General features: G+C 39.0%; 2 protein-coding genes and 2 long non-coding RNA genes across 8 annotated transcripts; all 4 read left to right on the top strand.

The window, feature by feature from the left end:
* Nucleotides 1-553: 553 nt before the first annotated feature.
* Nucleotides 554-15,851, top strand: LOC138192790 (C-type lectin domain family 12 member B-like). Of its 5 annotated transcripts, none has more exons than XM_069140479.1 (11): nt 9,724-9,998; nt 10,378-11,833; nt 12,179-12,320; nt 12,522-13,493; nt 13,730-13,798; nt 14,000-14,068; nt 14,182-14,271; nt 14,445-14,678; nt 14,769-14,935; nt 15,064-15,176; nt 15,254-15,851. In XM_069140479.1, exons 4-11 carry the CDS (start codon nt 13,430-13,432, stop codon nt 15,375-15,377), a joined length of 930 nt encoding a protein of 309 aa, XP_068996580.1. In that variant the 5' UTR covers nt 9,724-9,998; nt 10,378-11,833; nt 12,179-12,320; nt 12,522-13,429; the 3' UTR covers nt 15,378-15,851. The 5 variants fall into 5 exon arrangements, with proteins under 5 accessions (XP_068996559.1, XP_068996580.1, XP_068996571.1 ...); XM_069140470.1 differs by having other exon boundaries at nt 12,176-12,320; XM_069140487.1 differs by lacking the exon at nt 10,378-11,833.
* Nucleotides 8,172-9,192, top strand: LOC138192853 (uncharacterized). Its single transcript, XR_011177837.1, has 3 exons — nt 8,172-8,291; nt 8,420-8,532; nt 8,609-9,192. It is a non-coding gene; the product is annotated as an uncharacterized lncRNA (long non-coding RNA).
* Nucleotides 15,852-15,966: 115 nt separating the features above from the next.
* On the top strand, nt 15,967-18,210 carry LOC138192859 (uncharacterized). Its single transcript, XR_011177838.1, has 3 exons — nt 15,967-16,000; nt 16,844-16,921; nt 17,904-18,210. It is a non-coding gene; the product is annotated as an uncharacterized lncRNA (long non-coding RNA).
* Nucleotides 18,211-18,734: 524 nt separating this feature from the next.
* On the top strand, nt 18,735-20,221 carry LOC138192838 (C-type lectin lectoxin-Phi1-like). Its single transcript, XM_069140523.1, has 4 exons — nt 18,735-19,084; nt 19,175-19,341; nt 19,470-19,582; nt 19,660-20,221. Exons 1-4 carry the CDS (start codon nt 18,787-18,789, stop codon nt 19,781-19,783), a joined length of 702 nt encoding a protein of 233 aa, XP_068996624.1. The 5' UTR covers nt 18,735-18,786; the 3' UTR covers nt 19,784-20,221.
* Nucleotides 20,222-20,855: the final 634 nt, after the last annotated feature.

The raw sequence follows: 20,855 nt of genomic DNA, 5'->3' as shown, positions 1-20,855 counted from the left end.
TTGTTTTTTTTCTATTCTCTCAAAACATTCTCATTAAAAATGTCAGTAAGTTTTGATAAAGTCAGGAGGAACTGCATTCTTCAGGATGATATAACAAGTTCAATCAGTATGAGGCAGGAACAGATCTGGTCTCAGTATGTTCACCTCGTTTGGACCTCATTAATCAATCACACCGTCGACATCAGGTCCAACAAATCTCCAGATTACAACAGGAAGTTCAATTTATCAGCCAAGCACATATTGTGTGTTTTACAAAGAGGGATTTCATGTTTGAATATCTTTTTCAGTGCTGTTACCTAAAATGCTGATCAAGTCAAAACCTGTTTTGCACTAATTTTTCTTCCTGGTCATCAAAAAGGATCAGTGGTCACTGTACACCGGGGGTCCTGGATTTGAGGGTGATGGAAGCTCTTCACCGTCGAGGTCACGTGTTCTCCCATGTTCACGTAACCCAGGTAACGTACAGTTTCCCAATTTACAGACGTTCCCTAAACGTCTCACCAAACCAGCTGGTGGTCTGAACGTAGCAGAGCCCTTAGCCCCCCCCTCCCACTCTCTGAACCACGCACTCACCTACCGGAGACCCCGCAGCTAAGACAGGTGCAGGAGGCAGACAAGATTTGGAGCAAAGTCAGATATTTTGAGATTCCCAAGAGATATCGAGTGAATTTAACAGTATTGTAAGTGAGTTACATGCTGAGCTGCAGCGGAGCTGTCGAGGGAGAAGTTCTCACCGGGACGAACTCCGTCGGGCGTTTCTTCAATGAAGTGGATTATCCAGGTGAGTTGCTACCTGAGGTTATCTTGTTAACTAAGTTTGTGTCAGAGAATTGGGAGTAATTTACTTTGAGGAACATAGCGAAGCAAAACCAGCCAGGATAACAACATTTTGGATGATGTGAATGAAGCACATAACTGTGTGTGTCTGTGTGTGTGTGTTTGTGTGTGTGTGTGTTGAATTTTTGTCAAAGTTTCTGTATATGTTGTAAAAGTATGTTGACTGCCAAGTGTATTGTTTGAAATTGAGGCAAAATGAGATAATTTAGTCACAAGTGTTTAAAGTTGTGAAAGTTTTGTGTAAATCTAATGTGATGGAAAAAGAGGAAACTCTGACTATATGATGATGTTCTGCACACTTGTGTACAGGCTGTTTTTTTTTTTTTAGGGATTCATCAAGTGACTACGAGCTGCTTCATCTGCTATCCTGTCTGGATCTTCACCGAGAAATATAAAGGATCCAATTTTATTGGCACTTTGTTTTCTGAGATCTCAGAGTTGTTTTGGATTCAAACAAACAACCGGAAATCCGTTGGAAGAGACTAATGGTGAACTGTTGAACGTTAAGGAACTTCCAAAGATATAAATGAGACCTACTTTGACTGACAACTGTAAAGGACTAAAACAGACTATTAAGATCTAACAACTGAATTATTTTGGGTTTAACAGAGTTCAGAGGTTTATACCTGATTTTAGTTACATTATTTGACATAATATGCAATTCAATGGTTGTTTATCCAATTTTGTTACGCAGTTATTTGAGTCAAAGTTGCTGTAAGTTCGACCTTTAAACAGTTTCTCATCCGTCTTCAGCTCAGGTTTTTTTAGGCGGGGCTAAAAGGTCGCTTCAGTACGTCACCGATCTACCACACAGACGGTTTATATAACCTTCTGCATGGCTCCTCCTCTCACGGTGAAACGCTATAAAAGCCTGGAGCTCATTTGCATAAGAGGTCATCCCACTCTGCCGTAGTCAGATTGTTATTGTCCATCAGCTGGCTGCTACAGGACGTCTCCCTCCACCCGCAAGTGAATCTTTCCTGGAAGCAAGAACCTCCAAAGCAGCGCCGCATCGCTATTTAAATTCACTACTGGTGAAGAAAGGAAAAAGAGGCGGATTGATTTCGTGAAGAGCCTCGCTAAAGGAGACGTTAGGATCGACACCAACAGCCGCCTCTGCAGGGACCATTTCACAGAGGACAGTTTCAACTTGGACCGGAGACGGATGCAGTTCACGGACACACGGCTTCTCCTGCAGCTCGGAGCCGAACCGAGCTTCACCCTCCCGGCCGTTCGTCCTCCGGTCGCACCGGCATCGTCCGCCGCCGCCAGCAGTCCACCACTCAGCGGAAGTTCTGTGTGCTTGTTGTAATTATACCAGATAACTTTTCCACAGTGACTCTGCTACATTTAGTCCTCGGTGCAAACCGCTAACGTGATTTTACTCGGTGTAGAATAACTTTATTTTCATGAAATGGGAGCTAATGTGCTAATTAGCTTCTATTGAGTTTGTAGCAGAGTTCAGAGGAAAATGCTCCGAAAACAGCTGATTTTTTTTAGGCGTGTCAATATAGCTCCGATAAGGAACTATAATATATGTAACTCTGTATTTTACATGTCGGGGTGATGGTAAACATGGACCAGAGGAGATCTAGTCCTCCCCATTAATGAGGGTTGTTGATTTTGTACTCCGGTGTAACGTTACAATCAGCGACCCTCTCGGTTACATGTACCGGTACCGGTTGGGATAAACGAGCCCAACTACATGTGGAGGAGGAGGAGGAGGAGGAGGAGGAAGAGGTGGAGGGACATCAGTGAAAGAGAAAGACTTACTTCTCAACCTCAGCAGGTTCAAAGTTTGAATTAACGTGATGTAATGAATTAACACGTGATGTCATGAATTAACATGTGATGTCATGAATTAACATGTGATGTAATGCAGCGTTGTTCATGTTACAGTCGTTACAGAACTAAATCAACTCCTCCATTCTTATTATCTCCACTATTGTAATGCAGGTGCGTTAGAAGTAGTTGGAGACTCACTGTCTTCTGTCTCTGGTGTCCAGTTTGACTCCTGTGTTACAGCTCAGGGGGACAAGCTTCATTTATATGCATCTGTATGTTTCACTCATTGGACAAATAAATTCTGATTCTATTGTGTTTTCCCAAAGCAGGCTGCTCCATCCAGCAGAGAGACAGAGGACCAGTGGGACATCATGCATAAAGTCTCCGAGAGGTTGGATGTCAGACGGACCGCTTAGTGGGGGAAAAGAACTGCAGCCACAGGACTGTCCTACAGGACACTGAACACCTCCCAGTGAGTGGGCGGAGCTTCAGCTCCTTCAGGACACGCCCCCCCAGTCTCAGAGCAGAGAAGACTGATGATTTTCTCACGAGTTCAAATCCTACTTTAATATACTTGTCGGTGTTTTTTTCATTCAAATTTGGATGGGTAGTTAACAACCCATACTTCTGTGGTGTGATGAACTTAAAACTCATTTTCATTTCTACTTTACAGCATCTTTAAGTAAAGGACCTGAATACTTCTTCCAGCACTGATGAACTGCAGCAGCCTGAGAAAATACTGCAGACACACTGTGTGAGTTCAAACCATTTATAAATAAGACTTCTCATCACAACTGGGCATTAGTTTCTCACCAAACACCAACTGTCGCAACTTCAAAACAGAACTAAAAACCACATGCTTCTCTATCAAGATTAAAACTGGTATTTTAAACTTGGTACACAACTCAGACTTACTTTAAAAAGTCCAGACGTTCCTCTATCTGCAAGGAGAGTAAACATTTCTCACGCTTTTCACCTACACTCTTTTGTGTAGCAGAATCATATTTCTGTAATGCATGATGCCTTTTTAAAGCACAACAACACAGTGTAACTTTGGCAGCAATTACATTTGAAGAGTTAAAAAAAAAATCCTTTTCATCTTTACATTTATTACCATGATTTTTCCAGGCTGCCGAGCACATTGGGAATGATTCTATAAATACGGACTAATTTGCTGCAGATATTTAAACATTTGTGTTTGATCGGTGCCGTTGGAGATCAGCGTGTGGATGTGTTCTGTGTCTGAATTTTAAATGGCAGTCCATCCAGGCTGGTCAGCTTACCTGAATTCAGACATTTATTCAATCTTCATTGGTCAGAAAAACAACATGTAACACAATCATATTACTGATCGAGTTCTGATTAGATGAAATAAAAAACTGTATATTTTAGAAGTAAAATTCAACAGAGAAAACCGTTCAAAACATTCATCAGGTGACTACGAGCTGCTTCATCTGCTATCCTGTCTGGATCGTCACCGAGAAATATAAAGGATCCAATTTTATTGGCACTTTGTTTTCTGAGATCTCAGAGTTGTTTTGGATTCAAACAAACAACCGGAAATCCGTTGGAAGAGACTAATGGTGAACTGTTGAACGTTAAGGAACTTCCAAAGATATAAATGAGACCTACTTTGACTGACAACTGTAAAGGACTAAAACAGACTATTAAGATCTAACAACTGAATTATTTTGGGTTTAACAGAGTTCAGAGGTTTATACCTGATTTGAGTGATTATTTGTCATAATATGCAATTCAATGGTTGTTTATCCAATTTTTCTTACAGTTATTTGAGTTAAAGTTGCTATAAGTTCGACCTTTAAACAGTTGCTCATCCGTCTTCAGCTCAGGTTTTTTTAGGCGAGGCTAAAAGGTCGCTTCAGTACGTCACCGATCTACCACACAGACGGTTTATATAACCTTCTGCATGGCTCCTCCTCTCACGGTGAAACGCTATAAAAGCCTGGAGCTCATTTGCATAAGAGGTCATCCCACTCTGCCGTAGTCAGATTGTTATTGTCCATCAGCTGGCTGCTACAGGACGTCTCCCTCCACCCGCAAGTGAATCTTTCCTGGAAGCAAGAACCTCCAAAGCAGCGCCGCATCGCTATTTAAATTCCCTACTGATGAAGAAAGGAAAAAGAGGCGGATTGATTTCGTGAAGAGCCTCGCTAAAGGAGACGTTAGGATCGACACCAACAGCCGCCTCTGCAGGGACCGTTTCACAGAGGACAGTTTCAACTTGGACCGGAGACGGATGCAGTTCACGGACACACGGCTTCTCCTGCAGCTCGGAGCCGAACCGAGCTTCACCCTCCCGGCCGTTCGTCCTCCGGTCGCACCGGCACCGTCCGCCGCCGCCAGCAGTCCACCACTCAGCGGAAGTTCTGTGTGCTTGTTGTAATTATACCAGATAACTTTTCCACAGTGACTCTGCTACATTTAGTCCTCGGTGCAAACCGCTAACGTGATTTTACTCGATGTAGAATAACTTTATTTTCATGAAATGGGAGCTAATGTGCTAATTAGCTTCTATTGAGTTCGTAGCAGAGTTCAGAAGAAAATGCTCCGAAAACAGCAGATTTTTTTTAGGCGTGTCAATATAGCTCCGATAAGGAACTATAATATATGTAACTCTGTATTTTACATGTCGGGGTGATGGTAAACATGGACCAGAGGAGATCTAGTCCTCCCCATTAATGAGGGTTGTTGATTTTGGACTCCGGTGTAACGTTACAATCAGCGACCCTCTCGGTTACATGTACCGGTACCGGTCGGGGTAAATGAGCCCAACTACATGTGGAGGAGGCTGCAGAGAGGAGGAGGAAGAGGAGGAGGACGAGGAGGTGGAGGGACATCAGTGAAAGAGAAAGACTTGCATCTCAACCTGAGCAGGTTCAAAGTTTGAATTGACGTGATGTAATGAATTAACATGTGATGTAATGAATTAACATGTGATGTAATGAATTAACATGTGATGTAATGCAGCGTTGTTCATGTTACAGTCGTTACAGAACTAAATCTACTCCATTCTTATTATCTCCACTATTGTAATGCAGGTGCGTTAGAAGTAGTTGGAGACTCACTGTCTTCTGTCTCTGGTGTCCAGTTTGACTCCTGTGTTACAGCTCAGGGGGACAAGCTTCATTTATATGCATCTGTATGTTTCACTCATTGGACAAATAAATTCTGATTCTATTGTGTTTTCCCAAAGCAGGCTGCTCCATCCAGCAGAGAGACAGAGTACCAGTGGGACATCATGCATAAAGTCTCCGAGAGGTTGGATGTCAGACTGACCGCTTAGTGGGGAAAAGAACTGCAGCCACAGGACTGTCCTACAGGACACTGAACACCTCCCAGTGAGTGGGCGGAGCTTCAGCTCCTTCAGGACACGCCCCCCCAGTCTCAGAGCAGAGAAGACTGATGATTTTCTCACGATTTCAAAGCCTACTTTAATATACTTGTCGGTGTTTTTTTCATTCAAATTTGGATGGGTAGTTAACAACCCATACTTCTGTGGTGTGATGAACTTAAAACTCATTTTCATTTCTACTTTACAGCATCTTTAAGTAAAGGACCTGAATGCTTCTTCCAGCACTGATGAACTGCAGCAGCCTGAGAAAATGCTGCAGACACACTGTGTGAGTTCAAACCATTTATAAATAAGACTTCTCATCACAACTGGGCATTAGTTTCTCAGCAAACACCAACTGTCGCAACTTCAAAACAGAACTAAAAACCACATGCTTCTCTATCAAGATTAAAACTGGTATTTTAAACTTGCTACACAACTCAGACTTACTTTAAAAAGTCCAGACGTTCCTCTATCTGCAAGGAGAGTAAACATTTCTCACGCTTTTCACCTACACTCTTTTGTGTAGCAGAATCATATTTCTGTAATGCATGATGCCTTTTTAAAGCACAACAACACAGTGTAACTTTGGCATTAAATACATTTGAAGAGTAAAAAAAAAAAAATCCTTTTCATCTTTACATTTATTTCCATGATTTTTCCAGGCTGCCGAGCACATTGGGAGTGATTCTATAAATACGGACTAATTTGCTGCAGATATTTAAACATTTGTGTTTGATCGGTGCCGTTGGAGATCAGCGTGTGGATGTGTTCTGTATCTGAATTTTAAATGGCAGTCCATCCAGGCTGGTCAGCTTACCTGAATTCAGACATTTATTCAATCATCATTGGTCAGAAAAACAACATGTAACACAATCATATTACTGATTGATTTCTGCTTCGATGAAATAAAAAACTGTATATTTTAGAAATAAAATTCAACAGAGAAAACTTCCCCTCGCAACAACTGACCACAAGTTTTAAAATAGAGACTCAACTTCAAAAACCCACAAACTTCCCTGTAAAGTTTAACATCACTGCACCAGCATTTCCATTTCAGCCTTCATATGCAGCTCGATCGGTGGTGAACTTGATGCTTTTTCCAGGATGAACAGAAAAACACAGACGCTGACGGTCAATTTTAGAAATCCAAATGTTTCTTTATCTGCAGGTAGGATGCTTTCTGACAGATTCAAACTTCACAAGCGTCTCATCTTTTGTGAAGCAGAATCTTGTTTTATTCATTTTCATAATGATGAGCATAACGACACTTTGGTCAAATTAATTTGAGATGTCACGATTGACTTTATGTTCTAATTTGTATCATGATTTTCTCAGTCTGCTGATTCTGGAAATAATGTTTAATTTACTGCAGATCTTTGAGAACTTATGTTTGATTTGTTTCAGAGGAACTTGAAGAAGGTGACTATGAAAATTCACCAGTTTATACTGTGGACAAAATAACAGCCACTGCAGGTTATTAACACAATTTACTGCTGAACTATTATAACAGCAGATTGAACTGTTTTAAAGTTTCATGTTGATTCGTTTCAGCTAAAAAAAAAATTACTTTTTCTTTCAGACAAGAAGTCTCCCTCTTTCACTCATTCTTTTCCAACAATAACAGTGAGTTGGTTGATACTGTTTGTTATTGTGGCCCTTCGAATATATTGTAAGTATAACTCAAAAGTAAACAAATATTTCGATGTCGTTATTGTGAAATAATTCTGAACAAAAATGCATTTTATCTGACTTTCAATTTATGTCAAAGTTGTTTGATTTTTGTTAATTTGTTGTCCAATATCAGCTCACTGCCAACTATCTTCCTGTACGTTTGACCTTAAGTTACCTCGGTCATTTCTGAAAACAACGCCAAGCTGACGGCAGAAAAGATGAACCTGGAGAAACAAAACCAGGAGCTGGAGACACAAAACCAGGAGCTGGAGATGGAGAAGAGAAACCTTACAAATCAAATAAAGGACATGGAGGCAAAGGGGAATGAGCTCAACATCAGTCGAGCTCAGTGGAGCATTGATGCCTACTGTCCCAAAAGAGATGCCAGTATGTTGGGATCCCATTAGTTATAAAAAATATTGAATTCTGACATAATGAAACAGTAAAGTTGATTATTAGTTGATCTCTGTTGTTTCAGGAAGACTGTAAATCTTGTCAGCCGGGCAGGTTTCTGTTCCAGTCCAGTTGCTATATGGTTTTGGACTACAAGACTTCTACCAATCGGAAAACCTGGGAAGAAGCTCGAGAAAACTGCACGATAAGGAGTTCTGATTTGGTGGTTGTAGATAATGCTGAAGAAAAGGTAATGACAGCTTATATTAAATGAAAATGTATTTTCTGAAGATCTGAACACACGTTGAGTCTGTTGGTCACAGTGAGTTTATTAAAGTAAGTATATATATCTGTTCCCTTTTCCTCTGTTGTCCTCAGAAATATGTCAGTGATAACAGCTGGGGAAGTTCAGGAAACGAAGGGTACTGGATTGGACTGAAAGCTGATGGTAGAAAATGGAAGTGGGTCGATGGAAGTGATCTGGCTGACAGGTAAGAGACACATTTCTAAACACTTTGAATGATAAAATCTTGACTCTGGATCCAACTGTTGTTTTTGTTTCCTCAGCTCCTGGACAGAAAACCCGACTGATGGTCACTGTGCAATTTCTGTAACTAATGATGGATGGAAATCAGTGAACTGTAACGACAGGAACAGATGGATCTGTGAACAGAAGGCTTTGTCTGTTTGAGTCAAACTTCAGAAGGTTACTTGATAGTCTGCAAAGATTAATCACATGTAAAATAATGCCAACTGGCTTAATAATGTCAAAATATAAAGATTTAAAGTCATATCACGTTTAATATTTTTGTAAAAACCAAAACTTAGGAATAAAGTTAAAGTGTGCTACTATTAACAGCTGTTTGTTTAAGGTACTTTGTGTACATATTTGGAAGAAAAGAAACTCAGATGTAATGTATAAATAGATATTAGAAAATATTTGTTTCCTGCATGTAATTTTTAACACTGTTGCCGCTGATTGGCCAACAGAGGGCGCTGCATTACTTCTCAACAAAATGCTTCCAAAGCTGTTTTCTTCAACTTTTGTATTCTGATGTAAATAAGTCTTCACACGTTGAGGCAGCAGATAATGTTAGATATCTATTTAGAAGCAAATGCATGTTTTTATCCTGTTATGTTGAATAAAAATGTTATACTGAACAATATTTCTTTTTTTTTTTTTTTTTTTCTAATATCTCAAAACTTCTCATTAAAAATGTCAGTAAGTTTTGATAAAGTCAGGATGAACTGCATTCTTCAGGATGATATAACAAGTTCAATCAGTATGAGGCAGGAACAGATCTGGTCTCAGTATGTTCACCACGTTTGGACCTCATTAATCAATCACACCGTCGACATCAGCTCCAACAAATCTCCAGATTACAACAGGAAGTTCAATTTATCAGCCAAGCACATATTGTGTGTTTTACAAAGAGGGATTTCATGTTTGAATATCTTTTTCAGTGCTGTTACCTAAAATGCTGATCAAGTCAAAACCTGTTTTGCACTAATTTTTCTTCCTGGTCATCAAAAAGGATCAGTGGTCACTGTACACCGGGGGTCCTGGATTTGAGGGTGATGGAAGCTCTTCTCTGTCGAGGTCACGTGTTCTCCCATGTTCACGTAACCCGGGTAACTTTCAGTCGCCCAATTTACAGACGTTCCCTAAACGTCTCACCAAACCAGCTGGTGGTCTGAACGTAGCAGAGCCCTTAGCCCCCCCTCCCACTCTCTGAACCACGCACTCACCTACCGGAGACCCCGCAGCTAAGACAGGTGCAGGAGGCAGACAAGATTTGGAGCAAAGTCAGATATTTTGAGATTCCCAAGAGATATCGAGTGAATTTAACAGTATTGTAAGTGAGTTACATGCTGAGCTGCAGCGGAGCTGTCGAGGGAGAAGTTCTCACCGGGACGAACTCCGTCGGGCGTTTCTTCAATGAAGTGGATTATCCAGGTGAGTTGCTACCTGAGGTTATCTTGTTAACTAAGTTTGTGTCAGAGAATTGGGAGTAATTTACTTTGAGGAACATAGCGAAGCAAAACCAGCCATGATAACAACATTTTGGATGTTGTGAATGAAGCACATAACTGTGTGTGTGTGTGTGTGTGTGTGTGTGTGTGTGTTGAATTTTTGTTAAAGTTACTGTATATGTTGTAAAAGTATGTTGATTGCCAAGTGTATTGTTTGAAATTGAGGTAAAACGAGATAATTTAGTCACAAGTGTTTAAAGTCGTGAATGTTTTGTGTAAATCTAATGTGATGGAAAAAGAGGAAACTCTGACTATATGATGATGTTCTGCACACTTGTGTACAGGCTGTTTTTTTTTTTTAGGGATTCATCAAGTGACTACGAGCTGCTTCATCTGCTATCCTGTCTGGATCTTCACCGAGAAATATAAAGGATCCAATTTTATTGGCACTTTGTTTTCTGAGATCTCAGAGTTGTTTTGGATTCAAACAAACAACCGGAAATCCGTTGGAAGAGACTAATGGTGAACTGTTGAACGTTAAGGAACTTCCAAAGATATAAATGAGACCTACTTTGACTGACAACTGTAAAGGACTAAAACAGACTATTAAGATCTAACAACTGAATTATTTTGGGTTTAACAGAGTTCAGAGGTTTATACCTGATTTTAGTTACATTATTTGTCATAATATGCAATTCAATGGTTGTTTATCCAATTTTGTTACGCAGTTATTTGAGTTAAAGTTGCTGTAAGTTCGACCTTTAAACAGTTTCTCATCAGTCTTCAGCTCATGTTTTTTTAGGCGGGGCTAAAAGGTCGCTTCAGTACGTCACCGATCTACCGCACAGACGGTTTATATAACCTTCTGCATGGCTCCTCCTCTCACGGTGAAAGGCTATAAAAGCCTGGAGCTCATTTGCATAAGAGGTCATCCCACTCTGCCGTAGTCAGATTGTTATTGTCCATCAGCTGGCTGCTACAGGACGTCTCCCTCCACCCGCAAGTGAATCTTTCCTGGAAGCAAGAACCTCCAAAGCAGCGCCGCATCGCCATTTAAATTCCCTACTGATGAAGAAAGGAAAAAGAGGCGGATTGATTTCGTGAAGAGCCTCGCTAAAGGAGACGTTAGGATCGACACCAACAGCCGCCTCTGCAGGGACCATTTCACAGAGGACAGTTTTAACTTGGACCGGAGACGGATGCAGTTCACGGACACACGGCTTCTCCTGCAGCTCGGAGCCGAACCGAGCTTCACCCTCCCGGCCGTTCGTCCTCCGGTCGCACCGGCACCGTCCGCCGCCGCCAGCAGTCCACCACTCAGCGGAAGTTCTGTGTGCTTGTTGTAATTATACCAGATAACTTTTCCACAGTGACTCTGCTACATTTAGTCCTCGGTGCAAACTGCTAACGTGATTTTACTCGGTGTAGAATAACTTTATCTTCATGAAATGGGAGCTAATGTGCTAATTAGCTTCTATTGAGTTTGTAGCAGAGTTCAGAGGAAAATGCTCCGAAAACAGCAGAATTTTTTAGGCATGTCAATATAGCTCCGATAAGGAACTATAATATATGTAACTCTGTATTTTACATGTCGGGGTGATGGTAAACATGGACCAGAGGAGATCTAGTCCTCCTGATTAATGAGGGTTGTTGATTTTGTACTCTGGTGTAACGATACAATCAGCGACCCTCTCTGTTACATGTACCGGTACCGGTCGGGATAAAGGAGCCCAACTACATGTGGAGGAGGCTACAGGGAGGAGGAGGAGGACGAGGGACATCAGTGAAAGAGAAAGACTTTCGTCTCAACCTGAGCAGGTTCAAAGTTTGAATTAACATGTGATGTCATGAATTAACGTGATGTAATGAATTAACATGTGATGTAATGAATTAACATGTGATGTCATGAATTAACATGTGATGTAATGCAGCGTTGTTCATGTTACAGTCGTTACAGAACTAAATCAACTCCTCCATTCTTATTATCTCCACTATTGTAATGCAGGTGCGTTAGAAGTAGTTGGAGACTCACTGTCTGCTGCCTCTGGTGTCCAGTTTGACTCCTGTGTTACAGCTCAGGGGGACAAGCTTCATTTATATGCATCTGTATGTTTCACTCATTGGACAAATAAATTCTGATTCTATTGTGTTTTCCCAAAGCAGGCTGCTCCATCCAGCAGAGAGACAGAGGACCAGTGGGACATCATGCATAAAGTCACCGAGAGGTTGGATGTCAGACGGACCGCTTAGTGGGGAAAAGAACTGCAGCCACAGGACTGTCCTACAGGACACTGAACACCTCCCAGTGAGTGGGCGGAGCTTCAGCTCCTTCAGGACACGCCCCCCCAGTCTCAGAGCAGAGAAGACTGATGATTTTCTCACCATTTCAAAGCCTACTTTAATATACTTGTCGGTGTTTTTTTCATTCAAATTTGGATGGGTAGTTAACAACCCATACTTCTGTGGTGTGATGAACTTAAAACTTATTTTCATTTCTACTTTACAGCATCTTTAAGTAAAGGACCTGAATACTTCTTCCAGCACTGATGAACTGCAGCAGCCTGAGAAAATGCTGCAGACACACTGTGTGAGTTCAAACTATTTATAAATAAGATTTCTCATCACAACTGGGCATTAGTTTCTCACCAAACACCAACTGTCGCAACTTCAAAACAGAACTAAAAACCACATCCTTCTCTATCAAGGTTAAAACTGGTACTTTAAACTTGCTACACAACTCAGACTTACTTTAAAAAGTCCAGACGTTCCTCTATCTGCAAGGAGAGTAAACATTTCTCACGCTTTTCACCTACACTCTTTTGTGTAGCAGAATCATATTTCTGTAATGCATGATGCCTTTTTAAAGCACAACAACACAGTGTAACTTTGGCAGCAATTATATTTGAAGAGTTAAATAAAAAAAATCCTTTTCATCTTTACATTTATTACCATGATTTTTCCAGGCTGCCGAGCACATTGGGAGTGATTCTATAAATACGGACTAATTTGCTGCAGATATTTAAACTTTTGTGTTTGATCGGTGTCGTTGGAGATCAGCGTGTGGATGTGTTCTGTGTCTGAATTTTAAATGGCAGTCCATCCAGGCTGGTCAGCTGACCTGAATTCAGACATTTATTCAATCATCATTGGTCAGAAAAACAATTTGTAACACAATCATATTACTGATCGAGTTCTGCTTTGATGAAATAAAAAACTGTATATTTTAGAAGTAAAATTCAACGGAGAAAACTTCCCCTCAACAACTGACCACAAGTTTTTAAATAGAGACTCAACTTCAAAACACACACAAAAACCCACAAACTTCCCTGTAAAGATTAACATCACTGCACCAGCGTTTCCATTTCAGCCTTCATATGCAGTTCGATCGCTGGTGAACTTGATGCTTTTTCCAGGATGAACAGAAAAACACAGACGCTGACGGTCAATTTTAGAAATCCAAATGTTTCTTTCTCTGCAGGTAGGATGCTTTCTGACAGATTCAAACTTCACAAGCGTCTCATCTTTTGTGAAGCAGAATCTTATTTTATTCATTTTCATAATGATGAACATAACGACACTTTGGTCAAATTAATTTCAGATGTCACGATTGACTTTATGTTTTAATTTGTATCATGATTTTCTCAGTCTGCTGATTCTGGAAATAATGTTTAATTTACTGCAGATCTTTGAGAAGTTTTGTTTGATTTCTTTCAGAGAAACTTGAGGAAGGTGACTATGAAAATGCAGCAGTTTGTACTGTGGACAAAATTGCAGCCACCTCAGGTATGTTATTACTTCATCAAGATAAAAGTGTAAATTGGTATTTTAAATGAATAATTTTTGCCATTTCTTTTATTTAACTTTGTTTTACCTTTTTTCTTTTTTCTATCTTGCATTATTATTTTTCCAATTTTCATATCGGGAGTGATTGGGCTAATTCACTGTCATTACTTAAGTACTTGCGTTTGTTCTGAATGGTTTCAGACAAACTTGAGAAAGGCAGGAATGTAAATGCAGCAGTATGCATTGTGGACCAAAAACCAGCCACTGCAGGTTATTTTCACAATTTACTGCACAAATTTTATAAAAGCATATTTAATTGTTTTAATGTTTCGTGTTGATTTATTTCAGCTAAAAAATAAAAAATAAATCATTTTTTCTTTCAGACAAGAAGTCTCCCTCTTTCACTCATTCTTTTCCAACAATAACAGTGAGTTGGTTGACACTGTTTGTTATTGTGGCCCTTCGAATATATTGTAAGTATAACTCAAAAGTAAACAAATATTTCGATGTCGTTATTGTGAAATAATTCTGAACAAAAATGCATTTTATCTGACTTTCAGTTTAAGTCAAAGTTGTTTGATTTTTGTTAATTAGTTGTCCAATATCAGCTCACTGCCAACTATCTTCCTGTACGTTTGACCTTAAGTTACCTCGGTCATTTCTGAAAACAACGCCAAGCTGACGGAAGAAAAGATGAACCTGGAGAAACAAAACCAGGAGCTGGAGACACAAAACCAGGAGCTGGAGACACAAAACCAGGAGCTGGAGATGGAGAAGAGAAACCTTACAAATCAAATAAAGGACATGGCAAAGAGGAATGAGCTCACCATCAGTCGAGCTCAGTGGATCATTGATGCCTTCTGTCCCAAAAGAGGTGCCGGTATGTTGGGATCCCATTAGTTACAAAAATATTGAATCCTGATATAACGAGACAGTAAAGTTGTTTATTAGTTGATCTCTGTTATTTCAGGAAGACAGTGTAAATCTTGTCAGCTGGGCTGGAATCTGTTCCAGTCCAGGTGCTATGTGGTTTTGGACTACAAGTCTTCTACCGATCGGAAAACCTGGGAAGAAGCTCGAGAAAACTGCAAAAGAAGGATTTCTGATTTGGTGGTTGTAGATAATTCAGAAGAAAAGGTAATGACAGCATATATTAAATGAAAATGTATTTTCTGAAGATCTGAACACACAATGAGTCTGTTGGTCACAGTGAGTTTATTAAATTAAGTAAATATCTCTGATCCCTTTTCCTCTGTTGTCCTCAGAAATATGTCAGTGATAACAGCGGGGGAAGTTCAGGAAACAAAGGGTACTGGATTGGACTGAAAGCTGATGGTGGAAAATGGAAGTGGGTCGATGGAAGTGATCTGGCTGACAGGTAAGAGACACATTTCTAAACACTTTAAATGATAAAATCTTGACTCTTGATCCAACTGATGTTTTTGTTTTCCTCAGCTCCTGGATTGAAAACCCGACTGATGGTCACTGTGCAATTTCTCGCGAAACACAAGGATGGAAATCAGTGAACTGTAACAACAGGAACAATTGGATCTGTGAACAGAAGCCTTTGTCTGTTTGAGTCAAACTTCAGAAGATAACCTGATAGTTTGCAAGGATTAATTACGTGTAAAATAATGCCAACTGGCTTAATAATGTCAAAATATAAAGATTTCTAGTAATATCACATTTAATATTTTTTATAAGAACCAAAACTTAGAAGTAAAATTAAAGTGTGTTACTTTTAATAGCTGTTTGTTTTGGTACTTTGTGTACATATTTGGAAAAAAGCCCAGATATATAATGTATTAATTTAGATATCAAAATATTTGTTTCTTGTCTGTAATTTTTAACACTGTTGCCGCTGATTGGCCAACAGAGGGCGCTGCATTACTTCTCAACAAAATGCTTCCAAAGCTGTTTTCTTCACCATTTGTATTCTGATGTAAATAAGTCTTCACACGTTGAGGCAGCAGATAATGTTAGATATCTATTTAGAAGAAAATGCATGTTTTTATCCTGTTATGTTGAATAAAAATGTTAAAATGAACAACAATATTTCTGTTTTCTTTTTTTTTTTTTATTCTCTCAAAACATTCTCATTAAAAATGTCAGTAAGTTTTGATGAAGTCAGGAGGAACTGCATTCTTCATGATGATATAACATCAACATGGGCGGCCATCTGCCTCCACGTGTTGGGGTGAGGTGAGTGTATCTCTTAACACTGCTATACTCAGTATTACAGGAACATTTATACGTGCATCGACAGCCACAAAAGAGTTCAGACTGAAGCAATCTGCAGTAAAGGTGTGAGACCATGTGAGTAATGATGCAGAGAAAAAAAAAAAACAACACAACACAGCAGATGGGTAAATTCAATTGGTTATTGGTGTTTTACACAAAACCAAGCAAACATCCAAAGTCCTAGTTACATATTAGTAATCTTGTTATACCATGTTATATACTCATTGTAATAATATATTTTATATCAAGCTGATTATGGAACAGGAACACAGTGTTGGCTTGAAGTTTACATCCGGACTGTTGTGCATATAGATGACTTTCTCAGGAAAAGCAGAAGTTGATATATTTCAAGGCTGTGAGATTCGCCTCAACAGAGGAAACAACCACTTCTCTTCTTGTGAGTCTCTGTGGCTCAATTACAGTGGTACTTCTTTGACTACAAGTCAGATAGACTCAACAGAAAGGTTGTAGCGATGGCGGAGGACGTTAACTACGCTTCAGTTGTATTCAAAAATAAGAACCGATCCCGACCGGAGGGTAAATCAACTTTTAAAAGTACAGAGCGACTAGAAAAGATATTCTCAGACTTTGGCTTCAGAAGAGAGTCTTTGTTTATGTGACCCTCCTCATATTAAATATTAATTTATTGTACTGGTGTAGGAGCAGGTTAGATATTTAGCTAACTAAACCAAGCAGCTTGGCATTGTTCTTGTTGTTGTTGTTTTTTTTTTTTATCTCATTGTTGATTATAGTGAACTGTTAATATTTAACCACTGTACACTATTTAAACTTTTAACCTTTCAGCTAAAAACAAAGAGGAAACTGTGTACGATGAAGTGAAGGTGAAAAAGAACTCAACCGAACAAAGTCCAGACACAAATGGTAAGTTGTAAAAGAACACAAAAACAAAACACAGGTGAGTCTGAGAACATTTGGTGCTGATATCGGCATTGTGAAATCAAACAAACAAACAAACAAACAAACAAACAAACACGTGTAAAACTTCTGACTGACCGCCACGTTGTGGAATAATTGTTGTTTGTAATAAATTGGTTTATTTAAATCAGCAGAAATCATTTTAGAAAAGTCAAAAATGTATGATTGTATAGTAGTTGATTTGGTAAAAGTTCTGTCAGGCAAGCTCCAAAATATGTGTTTGGACGGGTCACAATCTGTAAACTTTAGTGAACCCTTATCGACTGGAAACCCAAAATGCGATTAAAACATGATTTAAGAGTTTTACAAATGTTCTTACAAATATATATTTTTAAGATTATCATCTTTAATTGAATGACAACTGATGACTATATTTTTAACATCTATCAATTCTTATCATATCTGAAGGACAGATTACTCAGCAAAAAACTAAACAAACAATGAGACGCTTAAATACATTACAGCGTTATATTAGTCGATATTACTGGGTTGGCCTCATAGGAATGGAGGCTATGTCCACTTCTGCCTACAACCTGGTTCATCTGTAGCACAATGTCTGAAAGAATTGATATCAAACATTTGAGAAATTGTAAATCTTTCCTTTATGTGTCCCACGTGAACATTAATAATACATAATGGTCATGAAGCGTTTCCTTTCTCATGTTTTTCTGTTACAAAACATTGTTTTGTGTAAAAATGCAATCTCATGTTGAATTTAAGTTAATTTGAGGTTTTCACAGTCTGATTTAAAAGTTTTTATACTTCCTGTTTCTAACTTACTAAGTTTAAAATACCTTCTTTGGCGATGGCAAGGTAAAGAGGAAATGTTGGACTGAAAAAGACTGTAACTTTGGTTACCCACGTTATTTCATGAACTCCGACTTCTAAAGCCACGTATTTATATGTTTGTCTATCCGATTCCTGCCAGACAAGAAAGCAGATGGACGACGTCGCCACTATCGGCTCTTGGCTTGTTGCTTGGCGACTTTCTGTGTCATTTTGCTGTTGGGCATCATAGCAATCTGTGTCTACAGTAAGTATGTAAAACAGACAGTCCATGCACGAACTTAGACACAAGGCAGACCCTTATAGAATAATATTTCTTCTGTTACCATCATGTGATATCAGATTGTTTTACATACCATAAGTTTCTGCTTTTAGTTTTCTAAATCTGTCAAGAACAAAGTGAATTACTGGACACAATAATTCATGGTCAAATGTATGAAGATAGTATAACACAGGTTTTTTTTTATACAATATATATTTTCAGTACTGTGTAACCAATTATTGCACATTTTGCCTTAATAATAGCCATGTAATTCACCATGTTGGGAAACATCAGGCCAAATAAAAAATCTACACCTGCTGTTGGGTTTCTTGGTAACAGTGAAAAGTTTAGAACACGAAATCATTGGCTAAAAAAAAAAAAAAGTCCACAAAATATTTACCATTAAGTTTTGTTGAAGTCATTTTTACTTAAAACTACATTGTTAAACTGTTTTGAGCGAATTTTGTGTGAATCAATGGGGGAAGCTGTGAAATATTGAAAGATGGCTTAACACATTGTGAGTGTTGGTCTTTTTGCGGCTTTTTTGTTGTTCTCTGAAATAGAAAAAACACAATCTTAGCTTATAGCTCCCAAAAGGCTGGCAAACCTGAAGTACAACAAAAAGGAAGCAGCTTTGATCTGTGATGAAATAACAAAAGCAAAATGAACAATACAAAAACTGCTTACTTTCCCATAAGAAGCTACTTTTCATTTTACGGTTGCTACATTAAGTCAGGAAAACAACGAAAATACTCTTCTGGAAATGAATCGCAACCTGACAAACCTCAACAACAATTTAAGGGAGGACTACACCAATCTGAAAGTCCAGTTTGACAACCTGACACGAGCCTTTGCTGTCTTAGAGAGCAATGTCATAAATCTCACGGCAGAAAAGATGAACCTCACGATGCAAAACCAGAAGCTGGAGACACAAAACCAGAAGCTGGAGATGGAGAAGAGAAACCTTACAAATCAAATAAAGGACATGGCAAAGGGGAATGAGCTCAACATCAGTCGAGCTCAGTGGAGCATTGATGCCTACTGTCCCAGAAAAGATGGCGGTATGTTGGGATCCCATTAGTTATAAATATATTGAATCTTGATATAACGAGACAGTAAAGTTGATTATTAGTTGATCTCTGTTATTTCAGGAAGAAAGTGTAAATCTTGTCAGTCGGGCTGGGATCTGTTACAGTCCAGTTGCTATGTGGTTTTAAACTATCCGTATTCTACCGATTGGAAAACCTGGGAAGAAGCTCGAGAAAACTGCACAACAAGGAGTTCTGATTTGGTGGTTGTAGATAATGCAGAAGAAAAGGTAATGACAGCATATTGAAAATGAAAATGTATTTTCTGAAGATCTGAACACACGCTGAGTCTGTTGGTCACAGTGAGTTTATTAAAGTAAGTAAATATCTCTGATCCCTTTTCAGCTGTTGTCCTCAGACACATGTCCATGTTAACAGCTATGACCGTCCAGAAAACGAAGGGTACTGGATTGGACTGAAAGCTGATGGTAGAAAATGGAAGTGGGTCGATGGAAGTGATCTGGCTAACAGGTAAGACACACATTTCTAAACACTTTGAATGATAAAATCTTGACTCTGGATCTAACTGATGTTTTTTGTTTCCTCAGCTCCTGGATAGAAAACCCGACTGATGGTCACTGTGCAATTTCTCACCAAACTCAAGGATGGAAATCAGTGAAATGTAACAACAGGAACAATTGGATCTGTGAACAGAAGTCTTTGTCTGTTTGAGTCAAACTTCAGAAGATAACTTGATAGTCTGCAAAGATTAATCTTATGTAAGATAATGCCAACTGGTTTCATAATTTCAAAATATAAAGATTTCTTGAAATATCACATTTAATATTTTTGTAAAAACCAAAACATAGAAGTAAAATTAAAGTGTGCTACTTTTAACAGCTGTTTGTTTAAGGTATTTTGTGTACGTATTTGGAAAAAATAAAAACAAACACAGATATAATGTGTTAATTTATATATTAGAAAGTAGGTGTTTCCTGTGTAATTTTTAACACTGTTGCAGCTGATTGGCCAACAGAGGGCGCTGCATTACTTCTCAACAAAATGCTTCCAAAGCTGTTTTCTTCAACATTTGTATTCTGATGTAAATAAGTCTTCACACGTTGAGGCAGCAGATAATGTTAGATATCTATTTAGAAGCAAATGCATGTTTTTATCCTGTTATGTTGAATAAAAATGTTAAAATGAACAACAATATTTTTGTTTTCTTGTTTTATTCTAATCTCTCTCAAAACTTCTCATTAAAAATGTCAGTATGTTTTGATAAAGTCAGGATGAACTGCATTCTTCAGGATGATATAACAAGTTCAATCAGTATGAGGCAGGAACAGATCTGGTCTCAGTATGTTCACCACGTTTGGACCTCATTAATCAATCACACCGTCGACATCAGCTCCAACAAATCTCCAGATTACAACAGGAAGTTCAATTTATCAGCCAAGTACATATTGTGTGTTTTACAAAGAGGGATTTCATGTTTGAATATCTTTTTCAGTGCTGTTACCTAAAATGCTGATCAAGTCAAAATCTGTTTTGAACTAATTTTTCTTCCTGGTCATCAAAAAGGATCAGTGGTCACTGTACACCGGGGGTCCTGGATTTGAGGGTGATGGAAGCTCTTCACCGTCGAGGTCACGTGTTCTCCCTTGTTCACGTAACCCGGGTAACATTCAGTTTCCCAATTTACAGACGTTCCCTAAACGTCTCACCAAACCAGCTGGTGGTCTGAACGTAGCAGAGCCCGTAGCCCCCCCTCCCACTCTCTGAACCACGCACTCACCTACCG

This window comes from Embiotoca jacksoni, unplaced genomic scaffold (assembly GCF_022577435.1).
Source record: "Embiotoca jacksoni isolate LCO1_2020_lvr unplaced genomic scaffold, fEmbJac1.0.p SCAF_11, whole genome shotgun sequence".
In the NCBI taxonomy this organism is placed as follows: domain Eukaryota; kingdom Metazoa; phylum Chordata; class Actinopteri; family Embiotocidae; genus Embiotoca; species Embiotoca jacksoni.
This window is presented reverse-complemented; position numbering and strand designations above follow the sequence as displayed.